Raw genomic sequence first — 20,115 nt, forward strand, 5'->3', positions numbered from 1 at the left:
TAGAAGTGTACCAAAAAATTCCCCAAGAACACCGTTGTCACGGCCGTCAAAGGAAGTGGACCAAAGCGCAGCGTGGTGAGCGTACATATTCCTTTATTTAGGTGACGCCAACAAAAACAATAAACAATACAAAACAACCGTGAAGCTTAAGGGCAATGTGCCACAAACAAAGTTAACTTTCCACCAAGAAAGGAGGGAAAAGGGCTACCTAAGTATGGTTCCCAATCAGAGACAACGATAGACAGCTGTCCCTGATTGAGAACCATACCCGGCCAAAACATAGAAATACAAAATCATAGAAAAACAAAACATAGAATGACCACCCCAAATCACACCCTGACCAAAACAAATAGAGACATAAAAAGGCTCTCTAAGGTCAGGGCGTGACAGTACCACCCCCACCCCCCCCCCCCCCCCCAAAGGTGCGGACTCCGGCCGCAAAACCTGAACCTATAGGGGAGGGTCTGGGTGGGCATCTATCCGCGGTGGCGGCTCAGGTGCGGGACGCAGAACCCGCTCCACCACTGGCTCACCCCACTTTGGTGGCACCTCTGGTGCGGGGACCCTTGTCGCCGACCCCGGACTGGGGACCCTCGTTGCGGGCCCCGGACTGGGCACCCTCGTTGCGGGCCCCGGACTGGAGACCGTCGCTGGAGGCCCCGGACTGGAGACTGTCGCTGGAGGCTCCGGACTGGAGCCGTCGCTGGAGGCTCCGGACTGGAGATCGTCGCTGACTTTCAGGCCAAGATAAACAAGGTTCTCTGGTATGTTGAAACCAAGATTGAACTATTTGGCCTGAATGCCAAGCATCACGTCTGGAGGAAACCTGGCACCATCCCTACGGTGAAGCATGGTGGTGGCAGAATCAAGCTGTGGGGATGCTTTTCAGCGGCAGGGACTAAAAGATGAACGAGGAAAAGATGAACGGAGCAAATTACAAAGAGATCCTTGATGAAAACCTGCTCCAGGGCGCTCAGGAACTCAGCGCTCCAACAGGACAACGACCCTAAGCACACAGCCAAGACAATGCAGGAGTGGCTTCGGGACAAGTCTCTGAATGTCCTTGAGTGGCCCAGCCAGAGTCCGGATTTGAACCCGTTTAATTGTCTCTGGAGAGACCTGAAAATAGCTGTGCAGTGACGCTCCTCATCCAAACTGACAGAGCTTGAGCGGATCTGCACAGAAGAATTTGCAAAACACCCCAAATACAGGTGTGCCAAGCGTGTAGCATCAAATCAAGTTTGATTTGTCACATGCGCCAAATACAACAGGTGTAGACATTACAGTAAAATGCTTACTTACAAGCCCTTAACCAACAATGCAGTTTTAAGAAAATACCACAAAAAAACTAAGAATAACAAATAATTAAAGAGCCGCAGTAAATAACAAAAGCGGGGCTATATACAGGGGGTACCGGCACAGAGTCAATGTACGGGGGCACATGTGTCGAGGTAATTGAGGTAATATGTACATATAGGTAGAGTTATTAAAGTGACTTTGCATAGATAATAACAGCTACAGTCGTGAGTGCTATGGTTCAGTAGTAATTTAGGCAGGTTACCTTGGTGTTCTTGGGCACAGGGACTATGGTGGTCTGTTTGAAACATGTTGGTATTACAGAATTGGTCAGGGACTGGTTGAAAATATCAGTGAAGACACTTGCCAGTAGGTCAGCGCATGCTCGGAGTACACATCCTGGTAATCCATCTGGCCCTGCGGCCTTGTGAAAGTTGACCTGTTTAAAGGTCTTACTCACATCGGCTATTGAGAGCGTGATCAAACAGTCGTCCGGAACAGCTGATGCTCTCATGCATGCTTCAGTGTTGCTTGCCTCGAAGCAAGCATAGCAATTATTTTGCTTGTCTGGTAGGCTCGCGTCACTGGGCAGCTTGCGACTGTACTTCCCTTTGTAGTCCATAATCGTTTGCAAGCCCTGCAACACCTGACGAGTGTTGGAGCCGGTGTTGTACTTTTCAATCTTAGTCCTCTATTCACGCTTTGCCTGTTTGATGGTTCATCGGAGGGCATAGGGGGATTTCTTATAAGCGTCCAGTTAGAGTCCCGCTCCTTGAAAGAGGCGGCTCTACCCTTTAGCTCAGTGCAGATGTTGCCTCTAATCCATGGCTTCTCGTTGGGGTATGTACATATGGTCACTGTGGGGACGACGTCATCGATGCATATATTGATGAATCCAGTGACTGATGTGGTGTACTCCTTAATGCCATCGGAAGAATAAGAATCCCATAACATATTCCAGTATGTACTTGCAAAACAGTCCTGTAGCTTAGCATTTAGCCATCTTGCTTCTGAAGCTTAGCAGGGTTGTTCCTGGTCAGTCCCTGGATGGGAGACCTGGTGCTGCTGGAAGTGGTGTTGGAGGGCCAGTGGGAGGCACTCTTTCCTCTGGTCTAAAAAATATCCCAATGCACCAGGGCAGTGATTGGGGACACTGCCCTGTGTAGGGTACCGTCTTTCGGATGGGACGTTAAACAGGTGTCCTGACTCTCTGAGGTCATTAAAGATCCCATGGCACTTGTTGTAACAGTAGGGGTGTTAACCCCGGTGTCCTGGCTAAATTCCCAATCTGGCCCTCAAACCATCACGGTCACCTAATAATCCCCAGTTTATAATTGGCTCATTCATCCCCCTCCTCTCCCCTGTAACTATTCCCCAGGTTGTTGCTGTAAATGAGGATGTGTTCTCAGTCAACTTACCTGGTAAAATAACGGATAAATAAAAAAATATATAAAAAAATCTGCATCATCTGACCACTTCCTTATTGAGCGAGTCACTGGTACTTCCTGCTTTAGTTTTTGCTTGTAAGCAGGAATCAGGAGTATAGAGTTATGGTCAGATTTGTTAAATGGAGGGTGAGAGTGAGCTTTGTACGCATCTCTGTGTGTGGAGTAAAGGTGGCCTAGAGTTTTTTTCCTCTGATTGCACATTAGAAATTAGGTAAAACGGATTTAAGTTTCCTTGCATTAAAGTCCCTGGCCACTAGGAGTGCCGCCTCTGGATGAGCATTTTCTTGTTTGCTTTTGGCCTTATACAGCTCGTTGAGTGCCTTCTTAGTGCCAGCATCAGTTTGTGCTGGTAAATAGACAGCTATGGAAAATATAGATGAAAACTCTCTTGGTAAATAGTGTGGTCTACAGCTTATCATGAGATACTCTACCTCAGGCGAGCAAAACCTTGAGACTTCCTGAAATATTAGATTTTGTGCACCAGCTGTTATTTACAAATAGACACAGACCGCCACCCCTTGTCTTAACGGAGGCAGCTGTTCTATCTTGTCGATGGACTGAAAACCCAGCCAGCTGTATGTTATTCATAACGTCATTCAGCCACGACTCAGTGAAACATAAGATATTACAGTTTTTTATGTCCCATTGGTAGGATAGTCTTGATCGGAGCTCATCCATTTTGATATCCAATGATTACACATTGGCTAATAGGACTGATGGTAGTACTCACTCGCTGTCGGAGCCTTACAAAGTACCCTGACCTACGTCCCTGATGTCTCTGTCTCTGTCTCTTATTCATGCGAATGACGGGGATTTGGGCCTTGTCGGGTGTCTGAAATAAATCCTTTGCGTTCGACTTGTTAAAGAAAAAATCTTTGTCCAGTATACTACAACTCATTTTTCTAATCTGGGAGGTAAACTCGATAAAGTATTCAATCATTTTGCTGTGTATTTCAGATGGAATTCAGGCATTAGTATTTACCAGTCGCCACCAAAATAGAGCTCCTTCTGCAAAAAATGTATGAGAGGTACTGTGAGACTGTATGTTTGTGTGGTTATGCTTCTATCTAGTGGTGGAGGATGTTGGTTCTCATTGGCTGTCTTGTTGTTCCAGAGCCCAGATAAATACTGCTTGGTCTGGATCACCTCCGATCTAGTCTCCATCGCCATAGTTATAGGAATATTCATCTTTCAAAAGTAGGTACCCATTTTTTATTGAGATTCTATTATCATACTTGATTTCCTTCTCATTTTGCTATGAGCAGTTGTATATTTGCAGCATACTTTACACTGCATTAATACTATATGTCTGCTTCACTGTAAAAGTTTAACAACTGTTGTGTAGTTGTAGAGGTCTGAGTCTACTTTGATCTCTGTAATGAGGTTTGTGCTACATAGCCTTCTGCTTCTCAACTGACTCTTCTGCTCTTTCCCTTTCACTGCCCTGCCTTTCTGCTCTCTCGCGTTCTCTTTGTTGACTGTCTCTCATTCTTCTCCTCATCACTGTCTTTCCATTTCTCTCCTTCTCACTATCTCTCATTTATTCCTTCCTCCTTCCTCTCTCTTTGCCTTGTTTGTCCTTTGTTCTGCCTGATCTGCATGCTACGTTTCTCTGCTGCACTCTGGCGTCTGTCAGCTATCATGTGATCAGGTAACTGAGGTGACTTCACTGGCTCATGTTGCTTCCTTGTTTTCTGTCTTATCTGTCTTCTATCCTTGAGCTTCTCGTGTGTCTCTAAAGTTCATGAACTCAGTGAACACTATAGGTTTCATTTTTCTTAATGTATTCATCATTTGTCAATGTTTTATCAATTCTAACAAGTAGAGGCTGCTGAAGGACAGCTCATAATAATGGCTGGAATCTAGTCAATGGAACGGTATCAAACACGTCAAAAACATGGTTTCCATGTGGTTGATACCACTCCGTTGACTCCATTTCAGCCATTATTATGAGCCGCCCATCCCTCAGCAGTCTCCACTGATTCTAACGGTGTGTCTGACGGTGCTGTGCCTCTCTGTGCTGCACCAGGTGGAGGATGAGTGGCATGCAGAACTACAATCCAGAGCAGATCATGCTGAGTGCTGTGGCGCGCAGGCCCAGCCGGGATGTCAACATCATGAAGGAGAAGCTAATATTCTCAGGTACCAAAACACAGGAAAAGGGAAAAATGTGTGTTGCCAGCACCATGGTCGAACTAACCCACTTGACCTAATCAAGAATGGAAAAGAGTGAGGGTCAAAGTTTAACTCTTCTTTTCTCTCCTTTTTTAGAGGTAAGTAATGGAGTGACCAGTACAGATGAACATCTATATCCAGAGAATGGCTATGACATTGGGCAGTACAAGTGAGCTGTGTCTGTATACCTGGAGAATGGCTAGGACAATGGTCCATTCAGATGAACTGTCTCTATACCATGAGAATGGCTATGCCAATGTGCAGGAAGGATGAGTTGTCTCTGTACCTGTCTGAGCTGGTTGTGACAGCTACACTTATGACGGCATAACATGGTGACCGTAACATGCAGAATCACAATGGCTGCTACTGTAAACATGGATGTTTCTACCAACATGTCGGAAGTTTGAACTTTAAAAAGTTCTGAATGTTCAATATTTTGAAGACTGTTGACCTTGCTGGAGTGACTTTTTTAGAAGTTGTTCTGACGGATCATGGGATGTTTTTCTTTGGTAATTTGTTTATATAGCAGAGGAAAAGCGTCCTGCTCTGTATATTGAGTTGAGTTTTTCTGTTATTTTATTTTCCCTCATAGGATTTTCATGGTTTGGAGTTCTGATTGTATGATATAAGACTGAATTCACTAACATGTGTGTCCTCTCCTATCAATGTGTGAATGACATTTTGCATTATGGGAATGAACTGTTCTTGCATTGTCAAATCAAATCAAATTTTACTGGTCACATACATATGGTTAGCAGATGTTATTGCGAGTGTAGCGAAATACTTATGCTTCTAGATCCGACAGACAGTGCAGCAGTATCTAACAGGTAATACAGTTGAAGTCGGAAGTTTACATACACCTTAGCCAAATACATTTAAACTCAGTTTTTCACAATTCCTGACATTGAATCCTAAGAAAATTTCCCTATCTTAGGTCAGTTAGGATCACCACTTTATTTTAAGAATGTGAAATGTCAGAATAATAGTAGAGAGAATTACTTATTTCAGCTTTTCTTTCTTTCATCACATTCCCAGTGGGTCAAAAGTTTTGGGTAGCCTTCCACAAGCTTCCCACAATAAGTTGGGTGAAATTTGGACCATTCCTCCCGACAGAGCTGGTGTAACTGAGTCAGGTTTGTAGGCCTCCTTGCTCGCACACGCCTTTTCAGTTCTGCCCACACATTTTCTATAGGATTGAGGTCAGGGCTTTGTGATGGCCACTCCAATACCTTGACTTTGTTGTACTTAAGCCATTTTGCCACAACTTTGGAAGTATGCTTGGGGTCATTGTCCATTTGGAAGACCCATTTGCGACCAAGCTTTAACTTCCTGACTGATGTCTTGAGATGTTGCTTCAATATATCCACATCATTTTTCTTCCTCATGATGCCATGCATTTTGTGAAGTGCACCAGTTCCTCCTGCAGCAAATCACCCCCACAACATGATGCTGCCACCCCTGTGCTTCACGGTTGGGATGGTGTTCTTCGGCTTGCAAGCTTCCCCCTTTTTCCTCCAAACATAACGATGGTCATTATGGTCAAACAGTTCTATTTTAGTTTCATCAGACCATAGGACATTTCTCCAAAAAGTACGATATTTGTCCACATGTGCAGTTGCAAACCGTAGTCTGGCTTTTTTAATTGCGGTTTTGGAGCAGTGGCTTCTTCCTTGCTGAGTGGCCTTTCAGGTTATGTCGATATAGGACTCGTTTTACTGTGGATATAGATACTGTTGTACCTGTTTCCTCCAGCATCTTCACAAGGTGTTTTGCTGTTGTTCTGAGATTGATTTACACTTTTCGCACCAAAGTACGTTCATCTCTAGGAGACAGAACGCGCCTCCATCCTGGGCGGTATGACGGCTGCGTGGTCCCATGGTGTTTATACTTGCGTACTATTGTTTGTACAGATGAACGTGGTACCTTCAGGCGTTTGGAAATTGCTCCCAAGGATTAACCAGACTTGTGGAGGTCTACAATTTTTTTTCTGAGGTCTTGGCTGATTTCTTTTGATTTTCCCCAAATGTCAAGCAAAGATGCACTGAGTTTGAAGGTATGTCTTGAAATACATCCACAGGTACACCTCCAATTGACTCAATTGATGTCAATTAGCCTATCAGAAGCTTCTAAAGCCATGACATTTTCTGGAATTTTCCAAGCTGTTTAAAGGCACAGTCAACTAAGTGTATATTAACTTCTGACCCACTGGAATTGTGATACTGTGAATTATAAGTGAAATAATCTGTCTGTAAACAATTGTTGGCAAAAATTACTTGTATCATGCACAAAGTAGATGTCCTAAACGACTTGCCAAAACTATAGTTTGTTAACAAGAAATTGGTGGAGTGGTTGAAAAACGAGTTTTAATGACTCCAACCTAAGTGTATGTAAACTTCCGACTTCAACTCTATATGTTGCCATACTTCTGCTGGTTGTTCTTCTCATCGAAACTTCAGCCCAAACTTATTTTGTCCTGTGTGCCATTCTCACCATAAATGATTTAACAGCTGCATTTCAATAATACATTGGTGTAACAATTGCTTTAATGAAGGAGAGCATTCAAGAAACTGACAGTATGCTACTAACTCTCAAAGAACTTTAACAAAATGTTAAATAATACCATAAATCAAAACTGTAAGATACAGTACAAAAATCCTTTAAACCCTCATTTAATCAACCAGCTCTCGCAGTCGCACATCAGAATTAGACGTTCATCCATGTTTCTTAAACATAAAATGTTGAAGTTATTCCAAACATCAAACGTCAAAGTGTTTAGTTACTTCTCTGTATAATTCCAAGGTTAAATTGTAGGTATTAACTCTGAAGTCTTAAGGTTAGGCATTAACGCCAAATGGTTAAGGTAAGGGATAGGCTTAAAGCAAAATATCAAAAACAACTTTCTATTGCTGGATTCAAACATGTAACCTTTGGAGCCACAGGCAGATGCTTACGCACATCTGCCATCCCTGTCCACAATACCTACTTAAAGATAACAGCACTTACTGTTGCCCCTAGAGCCAGTTTCCACGTCCTCTCCCGACCTCCTCAGACATGTATGGACATTGAATACTGACTTGTATCATGGGTGACCTGCCTGTATTTAATCTCTCCCATTTCCACAGGCACCTCTTGTACTGTACACCCACACACAGTAAAGTTAACATTGCACATTGTGCTAAAAACAAAGCCTAGCCTACTGTGATGATTTCACAGGTCCAATGTCAGTGATTTGAAAGGCTTGGGATACATCATCATTAACATTTACAAACCAGCAGCCAAGCCAACTCACTAGAACAGGAAATTGTGTACAGTAGCTTCATGCATAACAATTGCAGTGCCAGCCACATAGGCTACAGACACTAAATGCAGTATGAAAGCAAAGAGGAGTGCTCTTGTAATGCAAAAAAGGGCTTTTACATTAGACCATGATCTGGGTGAATTGCATCGATCCACATCGATCATATTTAGGTTAGGTCTGAGCCATGGGAGGATGATGGTGCAGTGCTGGCAGGTGGATGTCTGTCTCCTCCTTGCTGTTGTCTGAGCAGTCAGAAGGGATGTAACAGCCAGAGTCTCTGGGGCAGTCGTTCAGGTCCGCTTTAAATACTCTCAGTCGGGGACTTGGCTTCCTGGTTCAACTCTCCCTCCTGACCATCACCTAGAATGGAATGGGCATGGGGGCTTTGAGAACTTGTATTGATCTATTCAAAAGTAATGGCCACAGATATGCTCCCACAATATCAGAGTAGCAGAAATAACTTTTTTCATAGTTTCCTCTTTCTCTCCAGCACCGAAATATGCCTATTGTATCTGGATGGTTGATCTTTATGTAGGCTGTGAAAGCTGTGAGACCCTGTTACATTTGCTTACCGCAGCGAAAAGTGAAGTTCAAAAGATAAAAAGGTTTGCATAAGCTTGAAAAACAAGATAGATAAGCTAGTGCAGCGCCCATACCACAGTGTCTTACCTCTGAAAATGACATTTCCTGTTAGTAGCTTGTCTTGTCTTGCACCACTCAATGTTGTTTCCTGACTCCGACTCTGCCTTTCCTTTCATGTCCTTCTAGTAACTGTCTCTTTACAGCCTATAAGCAGTGGTTTGCGTATTTGCAGTGTATATAGATTACATATACAGTACCAGTCAAACATTTGGACACCCATCTTTCAAGGGTTTTTCTTAATTTTTTACTATTTTCTACATTGTAGAATAATAGTGAAGACATCAATACTATGAAATAACCCATATGGAATCATGTAATAACCAAAAAAGTTTTAAACAAATTAAAATATATTCTTTGCCTTGATGACAGATCACCTGGAATGCTTTTCCAACAGTCTTGAAGGAGTTCCCACATATGCTGAGCACTTGTTGGCTGCTTTTCCTTCACACTGTGGTCCAACTCATCCCAAACCATCTCAACTGGGTTGAGGTCGGGTGATTGTGGAGGCCAGGTCATCTGATGCAGCAATCCATCACTCTCCTTCTTGGTCAAATAGCCCTTACACAGCCTGTAGGTGTGTTGGGTCATTGTCCTGCTTCAAAACAAATGATAGTCCCACTAAGTGCAAACTGGATGGGATGGTGTATCGCTGCAGAAAGCTGTAAAGCTGAATTCTAAATAAATTATTACAGACAGTGTCACCAGCAAAGCAACCCCACACCATCACACATCCTCCTCCATGCTTCACGGTGGGAACCACACATGCAGAGGTCATCTGTTCACCTACTCTGCGTCTCACAAAGACATAGCAGTTGGAACCAAAAAGCTCATTTGGACTCAGACCAAAGGACACATTTCCACCGGGTCTAATGTCCATTGCTCATGTTTCTTGGCCCGAGCAAGTCTCTTCTTATTATTGGTGTCCTTTAGTAGTGGTTTCCTTGCAGCAATTAGACCATGAAGGCCTAATTCATGAAGTCTCCTATGAACAGTTGATGTTGAGATGTGTCTGTTACTTGAACTCTGTGAAGCATTTATTTGGGCTGCAATTTCTGAGGCTGGTAACTCTAATGAACTTATCGTCTGCAGCAGAGGTAACTCTGGGATTTCCTTTCCTGTGGCGGTCCTCATGAGAGCCAGTTTCATCATAGTACTTGATGGTTTTGCGATTGCACTTGAAGAAACTTTCAAAGTTCTTGAAATGTTCCGTATTGACTGACCTTCATGTCTTAAAGTAATGATGGACTGTCATTTCGCTTTGCTTATTTGAGCTGTGCTTGCCATAATATGGACTTGGTCTTGTACCAAATAGGGCTATCTTCTGTATACCCCCTATCTTGTCACAACACAACTGATTGGCTCAAACACATTAAGAAGAAAATAAATTCCACAAATTAACTTTTAACCAGGCACACCTGTTAATTGAAATACATTCCAGGTGACTACCTCATGAAGCTGGTTGAGAGAATACCAAAAGTCTGCAAAGCTGTCATCAAGGCAAGGGGTGTCAACTTTGAAGAATCTCAAATATAAAATATGTTTTGATTTGTTTCACACTTTTTTGGTTATTAAATTATTCCATATGTGTTATTTCATAGTTTTGATGTCTTCACTATTATTCTACAATGTAGAAAATAGTAAAAATAAAGAAATATCCTTGAATGAGTAGGTGTGTCCAAATGTTTGACTGGTAGTATAACACAAATAGTATAACACATCTTCTTTAGCTAGCCATGGCCAGTACAAGATGGCTGATATCCTGTTATTTACACACACTGTGAGGTGAACGCAATTAATGTTACATTCTGAAATTCACTTCTTGCAGTGATATTACTTTGTTAATACAGACAGTCTTTACTGCGTCTTCTATATGAATTCAATTACTTTCTGACTGAACCCCTTTTGATTTGAATGAAACCCTCCATCAATAAATACATCAAATAGGACCTAAGCTACAACATATATTATGAACAAGAAAAAAATCTAAATCTGGCGATATTAGATAATTGACGTGAAAGCATAATCCTTGCTCCGGCCAAAAGCTATGTGACGCCCATGGACATTAGTTTATTCTCCGCAATGAGTCTGGATCTGAGTACCTCCCCGACAATTTCTAGAATGGAAATCTATTCTAGACTGTCTGATTGGTCCCAGAAACCGATGGGTTAGGCAAGAGCAAGAACACACGTGGGTTTAGCGGCATTTTGAAAAGTCATTGGCTTTGATACTCTGATTGGTTAGAGATGATCCAATTGCTAATGACATTGTTTTGAACAACCCCCCACATTTTGACATCACCCCAAACAACTTAAATGATGGCAGTCTCAGACTGAAGTACAGTGCCTAAGGAAAGTATTCAGACCCCTTGACCTTTTCCACATTTTGTTACATTAGCCTTATTCTAAAATGTATTATTTATTTTTTAAATTAACTCAGCAATCTACACACAATACCCCATAATGAAAAAGCGAAAACAGTTGTTTAGACATTTTTGTAAATCTCTTAAAAATAAAAAACAGAAATACCTTATTTACATAAGTATTCAGACCCTTTGCTATTAGACTCGAAATTGAGCTCAGGTGCATCCTGTTTTTTCTACAGCTTGATTGGAGTCCACCTGTGGTAAATTCAATTGATTGGTAAGGTACACACCTGTCTATATAAGGTCCCACAGTTAACAGCACAAGTCAGAGCAAAAACCAAGCCATGAGGTTGAAGGAATTGTCCATAGAGCTCTGAGACAAGATTGTGTCGAGGCACAGATCTGGGGAAGGTTACTAAAAAATGTCTGCAGCATTGAAGGTCCCCAAGAACACTGTGGCCTCCATCATTCTTAAATGGAAGAAGTTTGGAACCACCAAGACTCCTCCTAGAGCTGGCTGCCCGGCCAAACTGAGCAATCGTGGTAGAAGAGCCTTGGTCAGGGAGGTGACCAAGAACCCGATGGTCACTGACAGAGCTCCAGAGTTCCTCTGTGGAGATGGGAGAACCTTCCAGAAGGACAACAATCTCTGTAGCACTCCACCAATCAGACCTTTATGGTAGATTAGCCAGACGAAGCCACTCCTCAGTAAAAGGCACATGACAGCCCACTTGGAGTTTGCCAAGAGGCACCTAAAAGACTCTCCGACCATGAGAAACAAGATTCTCTGGTTACCAATATTTAACTCTTTGGTCTGAATGCCAAACGTCACGTTTGGAGGAAACCTGGCACCATCCCGAAGGTGAAGCATGGTGGTGGCAGCATCATGCTGTGGGGATGTTTTTTAGCGGCAGGGACTGGGAGACTAGTCAGGATCAAGAGAAAGATGAACAGAGCAAAGTACAGAGAGATCCTTGATGAAAACCTGTTCCAGAGTGCTCAGGACCTCAGACTGGGGTGAAGGTTCACCTTCCAACAGGACAATGACTCTAAGCACACAGCCAAGATAACGCAGGAGTGGCTTCGGGACAAGCCTCTGAATGTGCTTGAGTGGTCCAGCCAGAGCCTGGTCTTGAACCCGATCAAACATCTCTGGAGAGACCTGAAAATGGGTGTGCAGCTATGCTCCCCATCCAACATGACAGAGCTTGAGAGGATCTGCAGAGAAGAATTTGAGAAACTCCCCAAATACAGGTGTGCCAATCTTGTAGCGTCATACCCAAGTAGAATCGAGGCTGTAATCGTTGCCAAGGGTGCTTCAACAAAGTACTGAGTAAATGGTCTGAATACTTATGTAAATGTAATATTTCAGTTTTTTTTATTTCAGCAACCTGCTTTTGCTTTGTCATTATGGGGTATCGTGTGTAGATTGATAAGGAAAAATAAACAATTCAATCATTTTTATAATAAGGCTGTAAAGTAACAAAATGTGGAAAAAGTCAAGGGGTCTGAATACTTTCCGAATGCACTGTATGTAGCGAACGACAGAGCAGCGGAAGAATTCAGTTAGAGTCATCAGGCAAGGGGTTTGCAAATGGGGTCAACTTTGAGCACCTCTATTTTCTAAATCTTTTGGCATTCAGGTCCAAAAAGTAACTTTCTTACTACTTCTACTTCCAGATGTGAAAAACTCACTTTCATAAGTGGAACTGCAAGTTCCCAAGGTCCCAAATTCCCAATCACATGTGAAAATCTAATTTGCATTTTCAAATGTAAGAAAACTTCACGTGAAAATCTCACTTTCACATGTGGCAGTGAAACAGTGTTATTCTCCTTGCACATTACTACTTAGCCTACCTGAGTATTATAATTTCAAGTGTGTTAAAGATAACTTTTTATTATTTCTGAGCCATTCATTTGGACTGTTACTGCTGCAGGCGCATGCCTCTCTTCTTCATACGTTGGTCAGTGACCATTGGAAGATGCCGAATGAAAATAACAGGTAAGATAGCTCTCTGAGTCTCCAAATTTTATCCTTTTTTACGGTTTCTACGCAAGGTTACATTTTCAAAATCTAGAGATAACATGTTTAACTGTCATTTTCAATTTCTAAGTTAAGTTTTGACGAGTAAAAAAGGTGCGATTTTTACCATTTACATGAGTTTAGCCAAGCTAAGTAGCTAGCTAGCTAACTTTTGTATGCAAGTCAATGAGAAAAAGATGGCGTCTCAGATGACTCCTTATTTATCATGTTTAACATGTAAACATTTGGTTAATCAGTTAACTCAATCACATTTTATTGTGATTTATCACATTGTCTGAAAGCGTTCAAAATACACTGAAAACATTCAAAATACATAATCTATACAGCTAAAAACAACAATGCAATCTCAAAACAAGTTAACATTGAGGTTAAAGAAAGTGTGCTCATTAATGAAACTAATTTTGCTAAATGTTACTTTGGACAAAATCAAGACGTTAACATTCTTACAATGCTTTTTTATTAAAAAATCTTAAATTTGTGCAAATTCTGAATTTGCGATTAATCGGGATTTGTGTTGACCCTCTTAGTCTAATGGTCAACACGTTGGCTTCACTTGTGGGAGGCCTGGGTTCTAATCCTGACAGTTATAATAGTACATGTGAAATGTTGGAAAACCACATGTCTGTGTCATGAAAAATGGTCATGTGGAACTTCACACATGTATGCAAACCACATGTAATTTGTTCATGTGAAAATCCATGTGAAATGTCACGTGTCCAAAAACCCAGTGTTTTTTCTCATGTGTTTTTATTAAGGGTATCCTGTTATCATTAGCCTCTTTACTTGTGTATCTGATACCACAGCCCTGATACAGCACATCCGCTGATGGTATACCCTTCCTTACCTGCTTTGGCGATCTGTATACATATGCTGAATACATATGCTTTTGTCAGAACTAACACTATTGCGCAACACCTAAAGGAGTTTGGGTTTCTATTGGTTTCAATTATCAATTCTGATGCTTTTTAAATTTATTTTACGAGGCAAGTTAGTTAAAACTTCTTCTTAATAGCTGTTTTCACTTTGGGAAAAAATCGTGCCCAAATTAAACGGCCTCGTACTCTGTTCTAGATCATACAATATGCATATTATTATTACTATTGGATAGAAAACACTCTGAAGTTTCTAAAACTGTTTGAATTATATCTGTGAGTAAAACAGAACTCATTTGGCAGCAAACTTCCAGACGGGAAGTGAAAATTCTGAAAATGGGGCTCTGTGTCAGGGCCTGCCTATTCAACTGGCTTATATTTATGGATCTGTATGCACTTCATACGCCTTCCACTAGATGTCAACAGGCAGTAGAAGGTTGAATGGGGTGTCTAGCTTGATGTGAGGCCGAATGAGAGCTTTTGGAGTGACAGGTCTGCTCTTTTGTCAGTTTTCAACTGCGCACAGGGGAGCTCCACATTGTCTTCTGAAATGCGTTACGTATACACGACGAAATGCTCCGGCTCTGATTTTATTGGATACATATGAGAAAAACATCATAAAGTAGGATTTTCAACCGAGTTTGACCAGTTTATTCAACGTTTATTGGGACTTTTGGAATTTTTCGTTCCAGGCGCAACTATTTCTTGGACATGTGCCCTCCACATGGCTAGCCAAAGTTGCTAATTCAACAGAAGAAATGGACATTCTAAAACCAAACAACGATTTATTCTGGAACTAGGACTCCTTGCACAACATTCTGATGGAAGATCATCAAAAGTAAGAGAATATTTATGATGTTATTTCATATTTTTGTGTTTTATGTTGGCTCCAACAAGGCAGAGAATTGTAGGGCGCTGTCTCACAATATTGCATGCTGTATGTTGTACTAAAGTTATTTTAAAAAATCTAACACAGCGGTTGCATTAAGAACCAGTGTATCTTTCATTTGCTGTACAACATGTATGTTTTAGTGAAGTTTATGATGAGTTCTTTGGTTAGATTAGGTGACTGTCCAAAATATCTCCAGACAATATGGTGCATTGTGGCTACGTATTCACAATGTAAAACCACGATTTGTAGCTCTAAATATGCACATTTCTGAACAAAACATAAATGTATTGTATAACATGATGTTATAAGACTGTCATCTGATGAAGTTATCCAAAGGTTAGTGATTAATTTTCTCTATTTCTGGGTTTTGTGAAAGCTATGTTGGCGGTGAATAAATGGCATTGTGTGTTTGGCTATTGTGGTGAGCTAATATAAATATATATTGTGTTTTCGCTGTAAAACACTTAAAAAATCGGAAATATTGGCTGGATTCACAAGATGTTTATCTTTCATTTGCTGTACACCATGTATTTTTCATAAATGTTTTATGATGAGTATTTATGTATTTCACGTTGCTCTCTGTAATTATTCTCGCTGTTTTGGTGCTATTTGTGATGGTGGCTGCAATGTAAAACTATGATTTATACCTCAAATATGCACATTTTTGAACAAAACATAAATGTATTGTATAACATGATGTTATAAGACTGTCATCTGATGAAGTTGTTCAAGGTTAGTGATTAATTTTATCTCTATTTGTGGGTTTTGTGAAAGCTACCTATGCGGTGGAAACATGGTGAAAACATGGCGTTGTGTTTTTGGCTATTGTGGTGAGCTAATATAAATATATATTGTGTTTTCGCTGTAAAACATTTTAAAAATCGGAAACGATGGCTGGATTCACAAGATGTTTATCTTTCATTTGCTGTATTGGACTTGTGATTTCATGAAATTATATTATATGATATCCCTGTCGCGTTAGGCTAGGCTATGCTAGTCAGCTTTTTTGATGAGGAGGATCCCGGATCCGGGAGGGAGACTCGTTAGAGGTTATTAATTAAGAACAAATTCTTATTTTCAATGACAGCCTAGGAACAGTGGGTCAACTGCCTTGTTCAGGGGCAGAATGACAGATTTGTACCTTGTCAGCTTGGGGATTCAATCTTGCAACCTTTCGGTTACTAGTCCAACGCTCTAACCACTAGGCTACGCTGCCGCCCGTTGCATTCCACCTGGAAATTTAAGTAGGAGGAAGACTACCCTAACTCACTTTGGGGTTCTTGGAGGCACTCGATGGCTGCCATGAGAAGATGTCTGTGTTCAGGATCAGTCACATTGAGTTCCATCAGATACTTCTCCTTCAGCTCTTTCAGGTCATCTACTGTTTGATAGCCATTCAGGAGCAGTGAAGAGGCATACTCCTACAATACATATAAACAATACCAATCTGTAAGCAAGTCGCCATGTTGCAATGAAAAACGCAACTAAAACCAGTCTATTAGCACTGTATTGACATCAGAAACATATTGTTCCCTAAAGATGCAATTTATCTAGGGATTTTTTCCAAAGAATCCAGGGAACCTGTTTTTTTGCAAGGGATTATTTGTAACCACTGTGAGGAGACAGACAGAGAAGAGAGAGAGAAAGAGAGAGTCAGTCTACCTCCAGATTGAGGCGCTCTAGGAGCTCCTGTAGCGTTTTGGGACGGGGTCTCCTGCTCCTCCAGTGTGTCCTCATCTTCTGAGGCGTTTCGGGAACCTTCTCTACTATGAGGTCCACGTAGATGAACTTAAAGTTTCCCACCTTGTTGTTCAGCATGCCTGTCCATGTACCCATAGGAGGCTTGCTGATTATCTCAATCACATCCCCCACCTGAAAGAAGAGTTGGTTCTTTTACTTGAGAAATACTGTACATGTAATAGGTCTACACAGCCTACTTTGCAAGACATTGGCTCGATCTCAACGGCTTAAAAATCCAGGAAGATGTGTGGAATGACAGGTTTGACATTTGAGAAAGAGGCTGTCTATAACAATTCTTCATAATATGTTATATTATTCTACATTCACAGCAATATTTCAGTCAGTCAGGAATCAGGATACAACTGGTTTAGTCAAGTAGGCTAATTACCTTAAGTTTAAGTGATTCCGTGTCGTAGGGACTGGGGACAAAGTCTGTGTGGACCCGGGCTCTGCCACAGAACTGGCCTGTGTAGGGCAGCTCCTCATCCAGCCTCAGACTGTCTCTGTTACTGAAGCCATCTGACCCACTGGTCAACCCACCTGGGGAGCAGCACACAACACAGTTTGATTGGTAGGAGACCGACATCATGTTGTTCGGCTTCACATCAATATTTACAAAGACAAAGCCAAATGTGTTACACAGAGCATTTTGGGTACTGTAGTACATCATGCTACATAGTGAGGGAGTTTTCTGCTCTTTGATGCAGTGAATGTCTATTCATGAGGATTGATGCTGGTCTAATGATAGCCTACTTACTGATTTGAACATTAAGTTATGAAAGGTATGGCAGTGAGTGAAACATTGTCAGTTTAGACTTTTGACTGATTATGTTTGTCAGGCATCCTTGTTGGGTTAATCAAGGTCCAACAACATGCCTTAGTACAGTTGAAGTCGGAAGTTTACATAGACCTGAGTCAAATACATTTAAATGCCGTTTTCACAATTCCTGACATTTAATCCTAGTAAAAATTCCCTGTCTTAGGTCAGCTAGGATCACCACTTTATTTTAAGAATGTGAAATGTCAGAATAATAGTAGAGAGAATGATTCATTTCAGCTTTTATTTCTTTCATCACATTCTCAGTGGGTCAGAAGTTTACATACACTCAATTATTATTTGGTAGCATTGCCTTTAACTTGTCAAACGTTTCGGGTAGCCTTCCACAAGCTTCCCACAATAAGTTGGGTGAATTTTGGCCCATTGCTCCCGACAGAGCTGGTGTAACTGAGTCAGGTTTGTAGGCCTCTTTGCTCGCACACACTTTTTCAGTTCTGCCCACAAATTTTCTATGGCATTGAGGTCAGGGCTTTGTGATGGCCACTCCAATACCTTGACTTTGTTGTCCTTAAGCCATTTTGCCACAACTTTGGAAGTATGCTTGGGGTCATTGTCCATTTGGAAGACCCATTTGCGACCAAGCTTTAACTTCCTTACTGATGTCTTGAGATGTTGTTTCAATATATCCACATAATTTTCTGCCTCATGATGCCATGTATTTTGTGAAGTGCACCAGCCCCTCCTGCAGCAAAGCACCCCCACATGATGCTGCCACCCCGGTGCTTCACGTTTGGGATGGTGTTCTTCGGCTTGCAAGCCTCCCCCTTTTTCCTCCAAACATAATGATGGTCATTATGGCCAAACAGTTCTATTTTTGTTTCATCAGACCAGAGGACATTTCTCCAAAAAGTACGATCTTTGTCCCCATGTGCAGTTGCAAACCGTAGTCTGGCTTTTTTATGGCGGTTTTGGAGCAGTGGCTTCTTTCTTGCTGAGCAGCCTTTTGGGTTATTTCAATATAGGACTTGTTTTACTGTGGATATAGATACTTTTTTACCTGTTTCCTCCAGCATCTTCACAAGGTCCTTTGCTGTTGTTCTGGGATTGATTCGCACTTTTCGCACCAAAGTACGTATATCTAGGAGACAGAATGCGTCTCCTTCCTGAGCGGTATGATGTCTGCGTGGTCCCATGGTGTTTAATCTTGAATACTTTTGTTTGTACAGATGAACGTGGTACCTTCAGGCATTTCGAGATTGCTCCCAAGGATGATCCAGACTTGTGGAGGTCTACCATTTTTTTCTGAGGTCTTGGCTGATTTTTTGATTTTGCCATGATGTCAAGTAAAGAGGCATTGGGTTTGAAGGTATGCCTTGAAATACATCGACAGGTACACCTCCAATTGACTCAAATGATGTCAATTAGCCTATCAGAAGCTTCTAAAGCCATGACATCATTTTCTGGAATTTTCCAAGCTGTTTAAAGGCACAGTCAACTAAGTGTATGTAAACTTCTGACCCACTGGAATTGTGATGCAGTGAATTGTAAGTGAAATAATCTGTATGTAAACAATTGTTGGCAAAAATGACTTGTGTCATGCACAAAGTAGATGTCCTACCCGACTTGCTAAAACGATAGTTTGTTAACAAGAAATTTGTGGTGTGGTTGAAAAACGAGTTTTAATGACTCCAACGTAAGTGTATGTAAACTTCCGACTTCAACTGTAGATTGGGTTCCATACTTAGATTTTTATCAACCACAATGTGTAGCATGCTTTACTGTAACGCAGAGTAAGCGAAAATTGCATTAGTAGAGAGTGAAAGGGAACTTAATTAGTTCAGTAAGGTCTTGGCTGTGTGCCCAAGAAGCTTACTGGAATTGCTGTGTCCACTGTTGAGACAGTAGATACTTTCAAGGGAGTGACTGGACACTCTGTGTCCTTTTGGAAATGAATGGGCACCATTAACAATATCCCCTTCTCCTTCTTCATCTCTCTCTGTCCCGTCAACCTACACAGTAAAAAACAACATAAGGTCAGGTTTTATTATTTTCTTTGCCCTCCTTTTCTTCTTATGCTGTTACTCCCCATCTCATCTTATCTCACAGCATGGCAGTTGAGGAGGAAGAACAGGAAAAAGCTAAACCAATCAGAGGGCTGGGTCAGGCCAGGGCTCTAAGCTATTCCGTGTTTAATTTCTCATGTGCCAAAGCTGCTCAGTATCCCAGGCAGTTTTTGTAAGGGCACAGAAGAGCTCCTCTCCTCTCTTCTGCCAAGAGTCCTTAATCCACACAGAGCTGCCTTGCCATTTATTACTGAGACTTGACATGGCCAGGAAGTGTGTGTAATCTACCATAGGCTCTGACTCTTTATTACACAGCGTGTCTATTCCTATAGTTTGTGTGGTCTTAGTATTTTCTACATACTAGCCCATACCTCTGCATTTGGGCATCCGCTTTCTTTTCGTTGAACTTACATTTCACTCTTTTGACTTTTATCCGAGGTCTATGGTACACTGAATGTTCAGGCCTGATCTGTATGACACAATGTGCTCTGCTCACTCACCATTT

At 41.6% G+C, this 20,115-nt stretch overlaps 1 protein-coding gene and 1 pseudogene across 7 annotated transcripts in view; one reads left to right on the plus strand and one right to left on the minus strand.

The window, feature by feature from the left end:
• Nucleotides 1-20,115, plus strand: part of LOC120045176 (glycerophosphodiester phosphodiesterase domain-containing protein 5-like) — a 71,936-nt gene that overhangs the window by 50,190 nt on the left and 1,631 nt on the right. For 6 of the 7 annotated variants that reach the window (XM_038990128.1, XM_038990129.1, XM_038990127.1 and 3 more), the window contains 3 exons: nt 3,859-3,941; nt 4,774-4,886; nt 5,016-5,581. In XM_038990128.1, coding sequence (XP_038846056.1) covers nt 3,859-3,941; nt 4,774-4,886; nt 5,016-5,092 — 273 coding nt within the window. In that variant the 3' untranslated portion in view covers nt 5,093-5,581. Of the gene's footprint in view, nt 1-3,858; nt 3,942-4,773; nt 4,887-5,015; nt 5,582-20,115 lie in introns of those variants that run through there. The other variant, XM_038990131.1, reaches the window with a different exon arrangement.
• LOC120044720 lies at nt 7,503-19,989 on the minus strand (annotated as a pseudogene).

This window comes from Salvelinus namaycush, chromosome 3 (genome assembly GCF_016432855.1).
Source record: "Salvelinus namaycush isolate Seneca chromosome 3, SaNama_1.0, whole genome shotgun sequence".
Taxonomy (NCBI): Eukaryota; Metazoa; Chordata; class Actinopteri; order Salmoniformes; family Salmonidae; genus Salvelinus; species Salvelinus namaycush.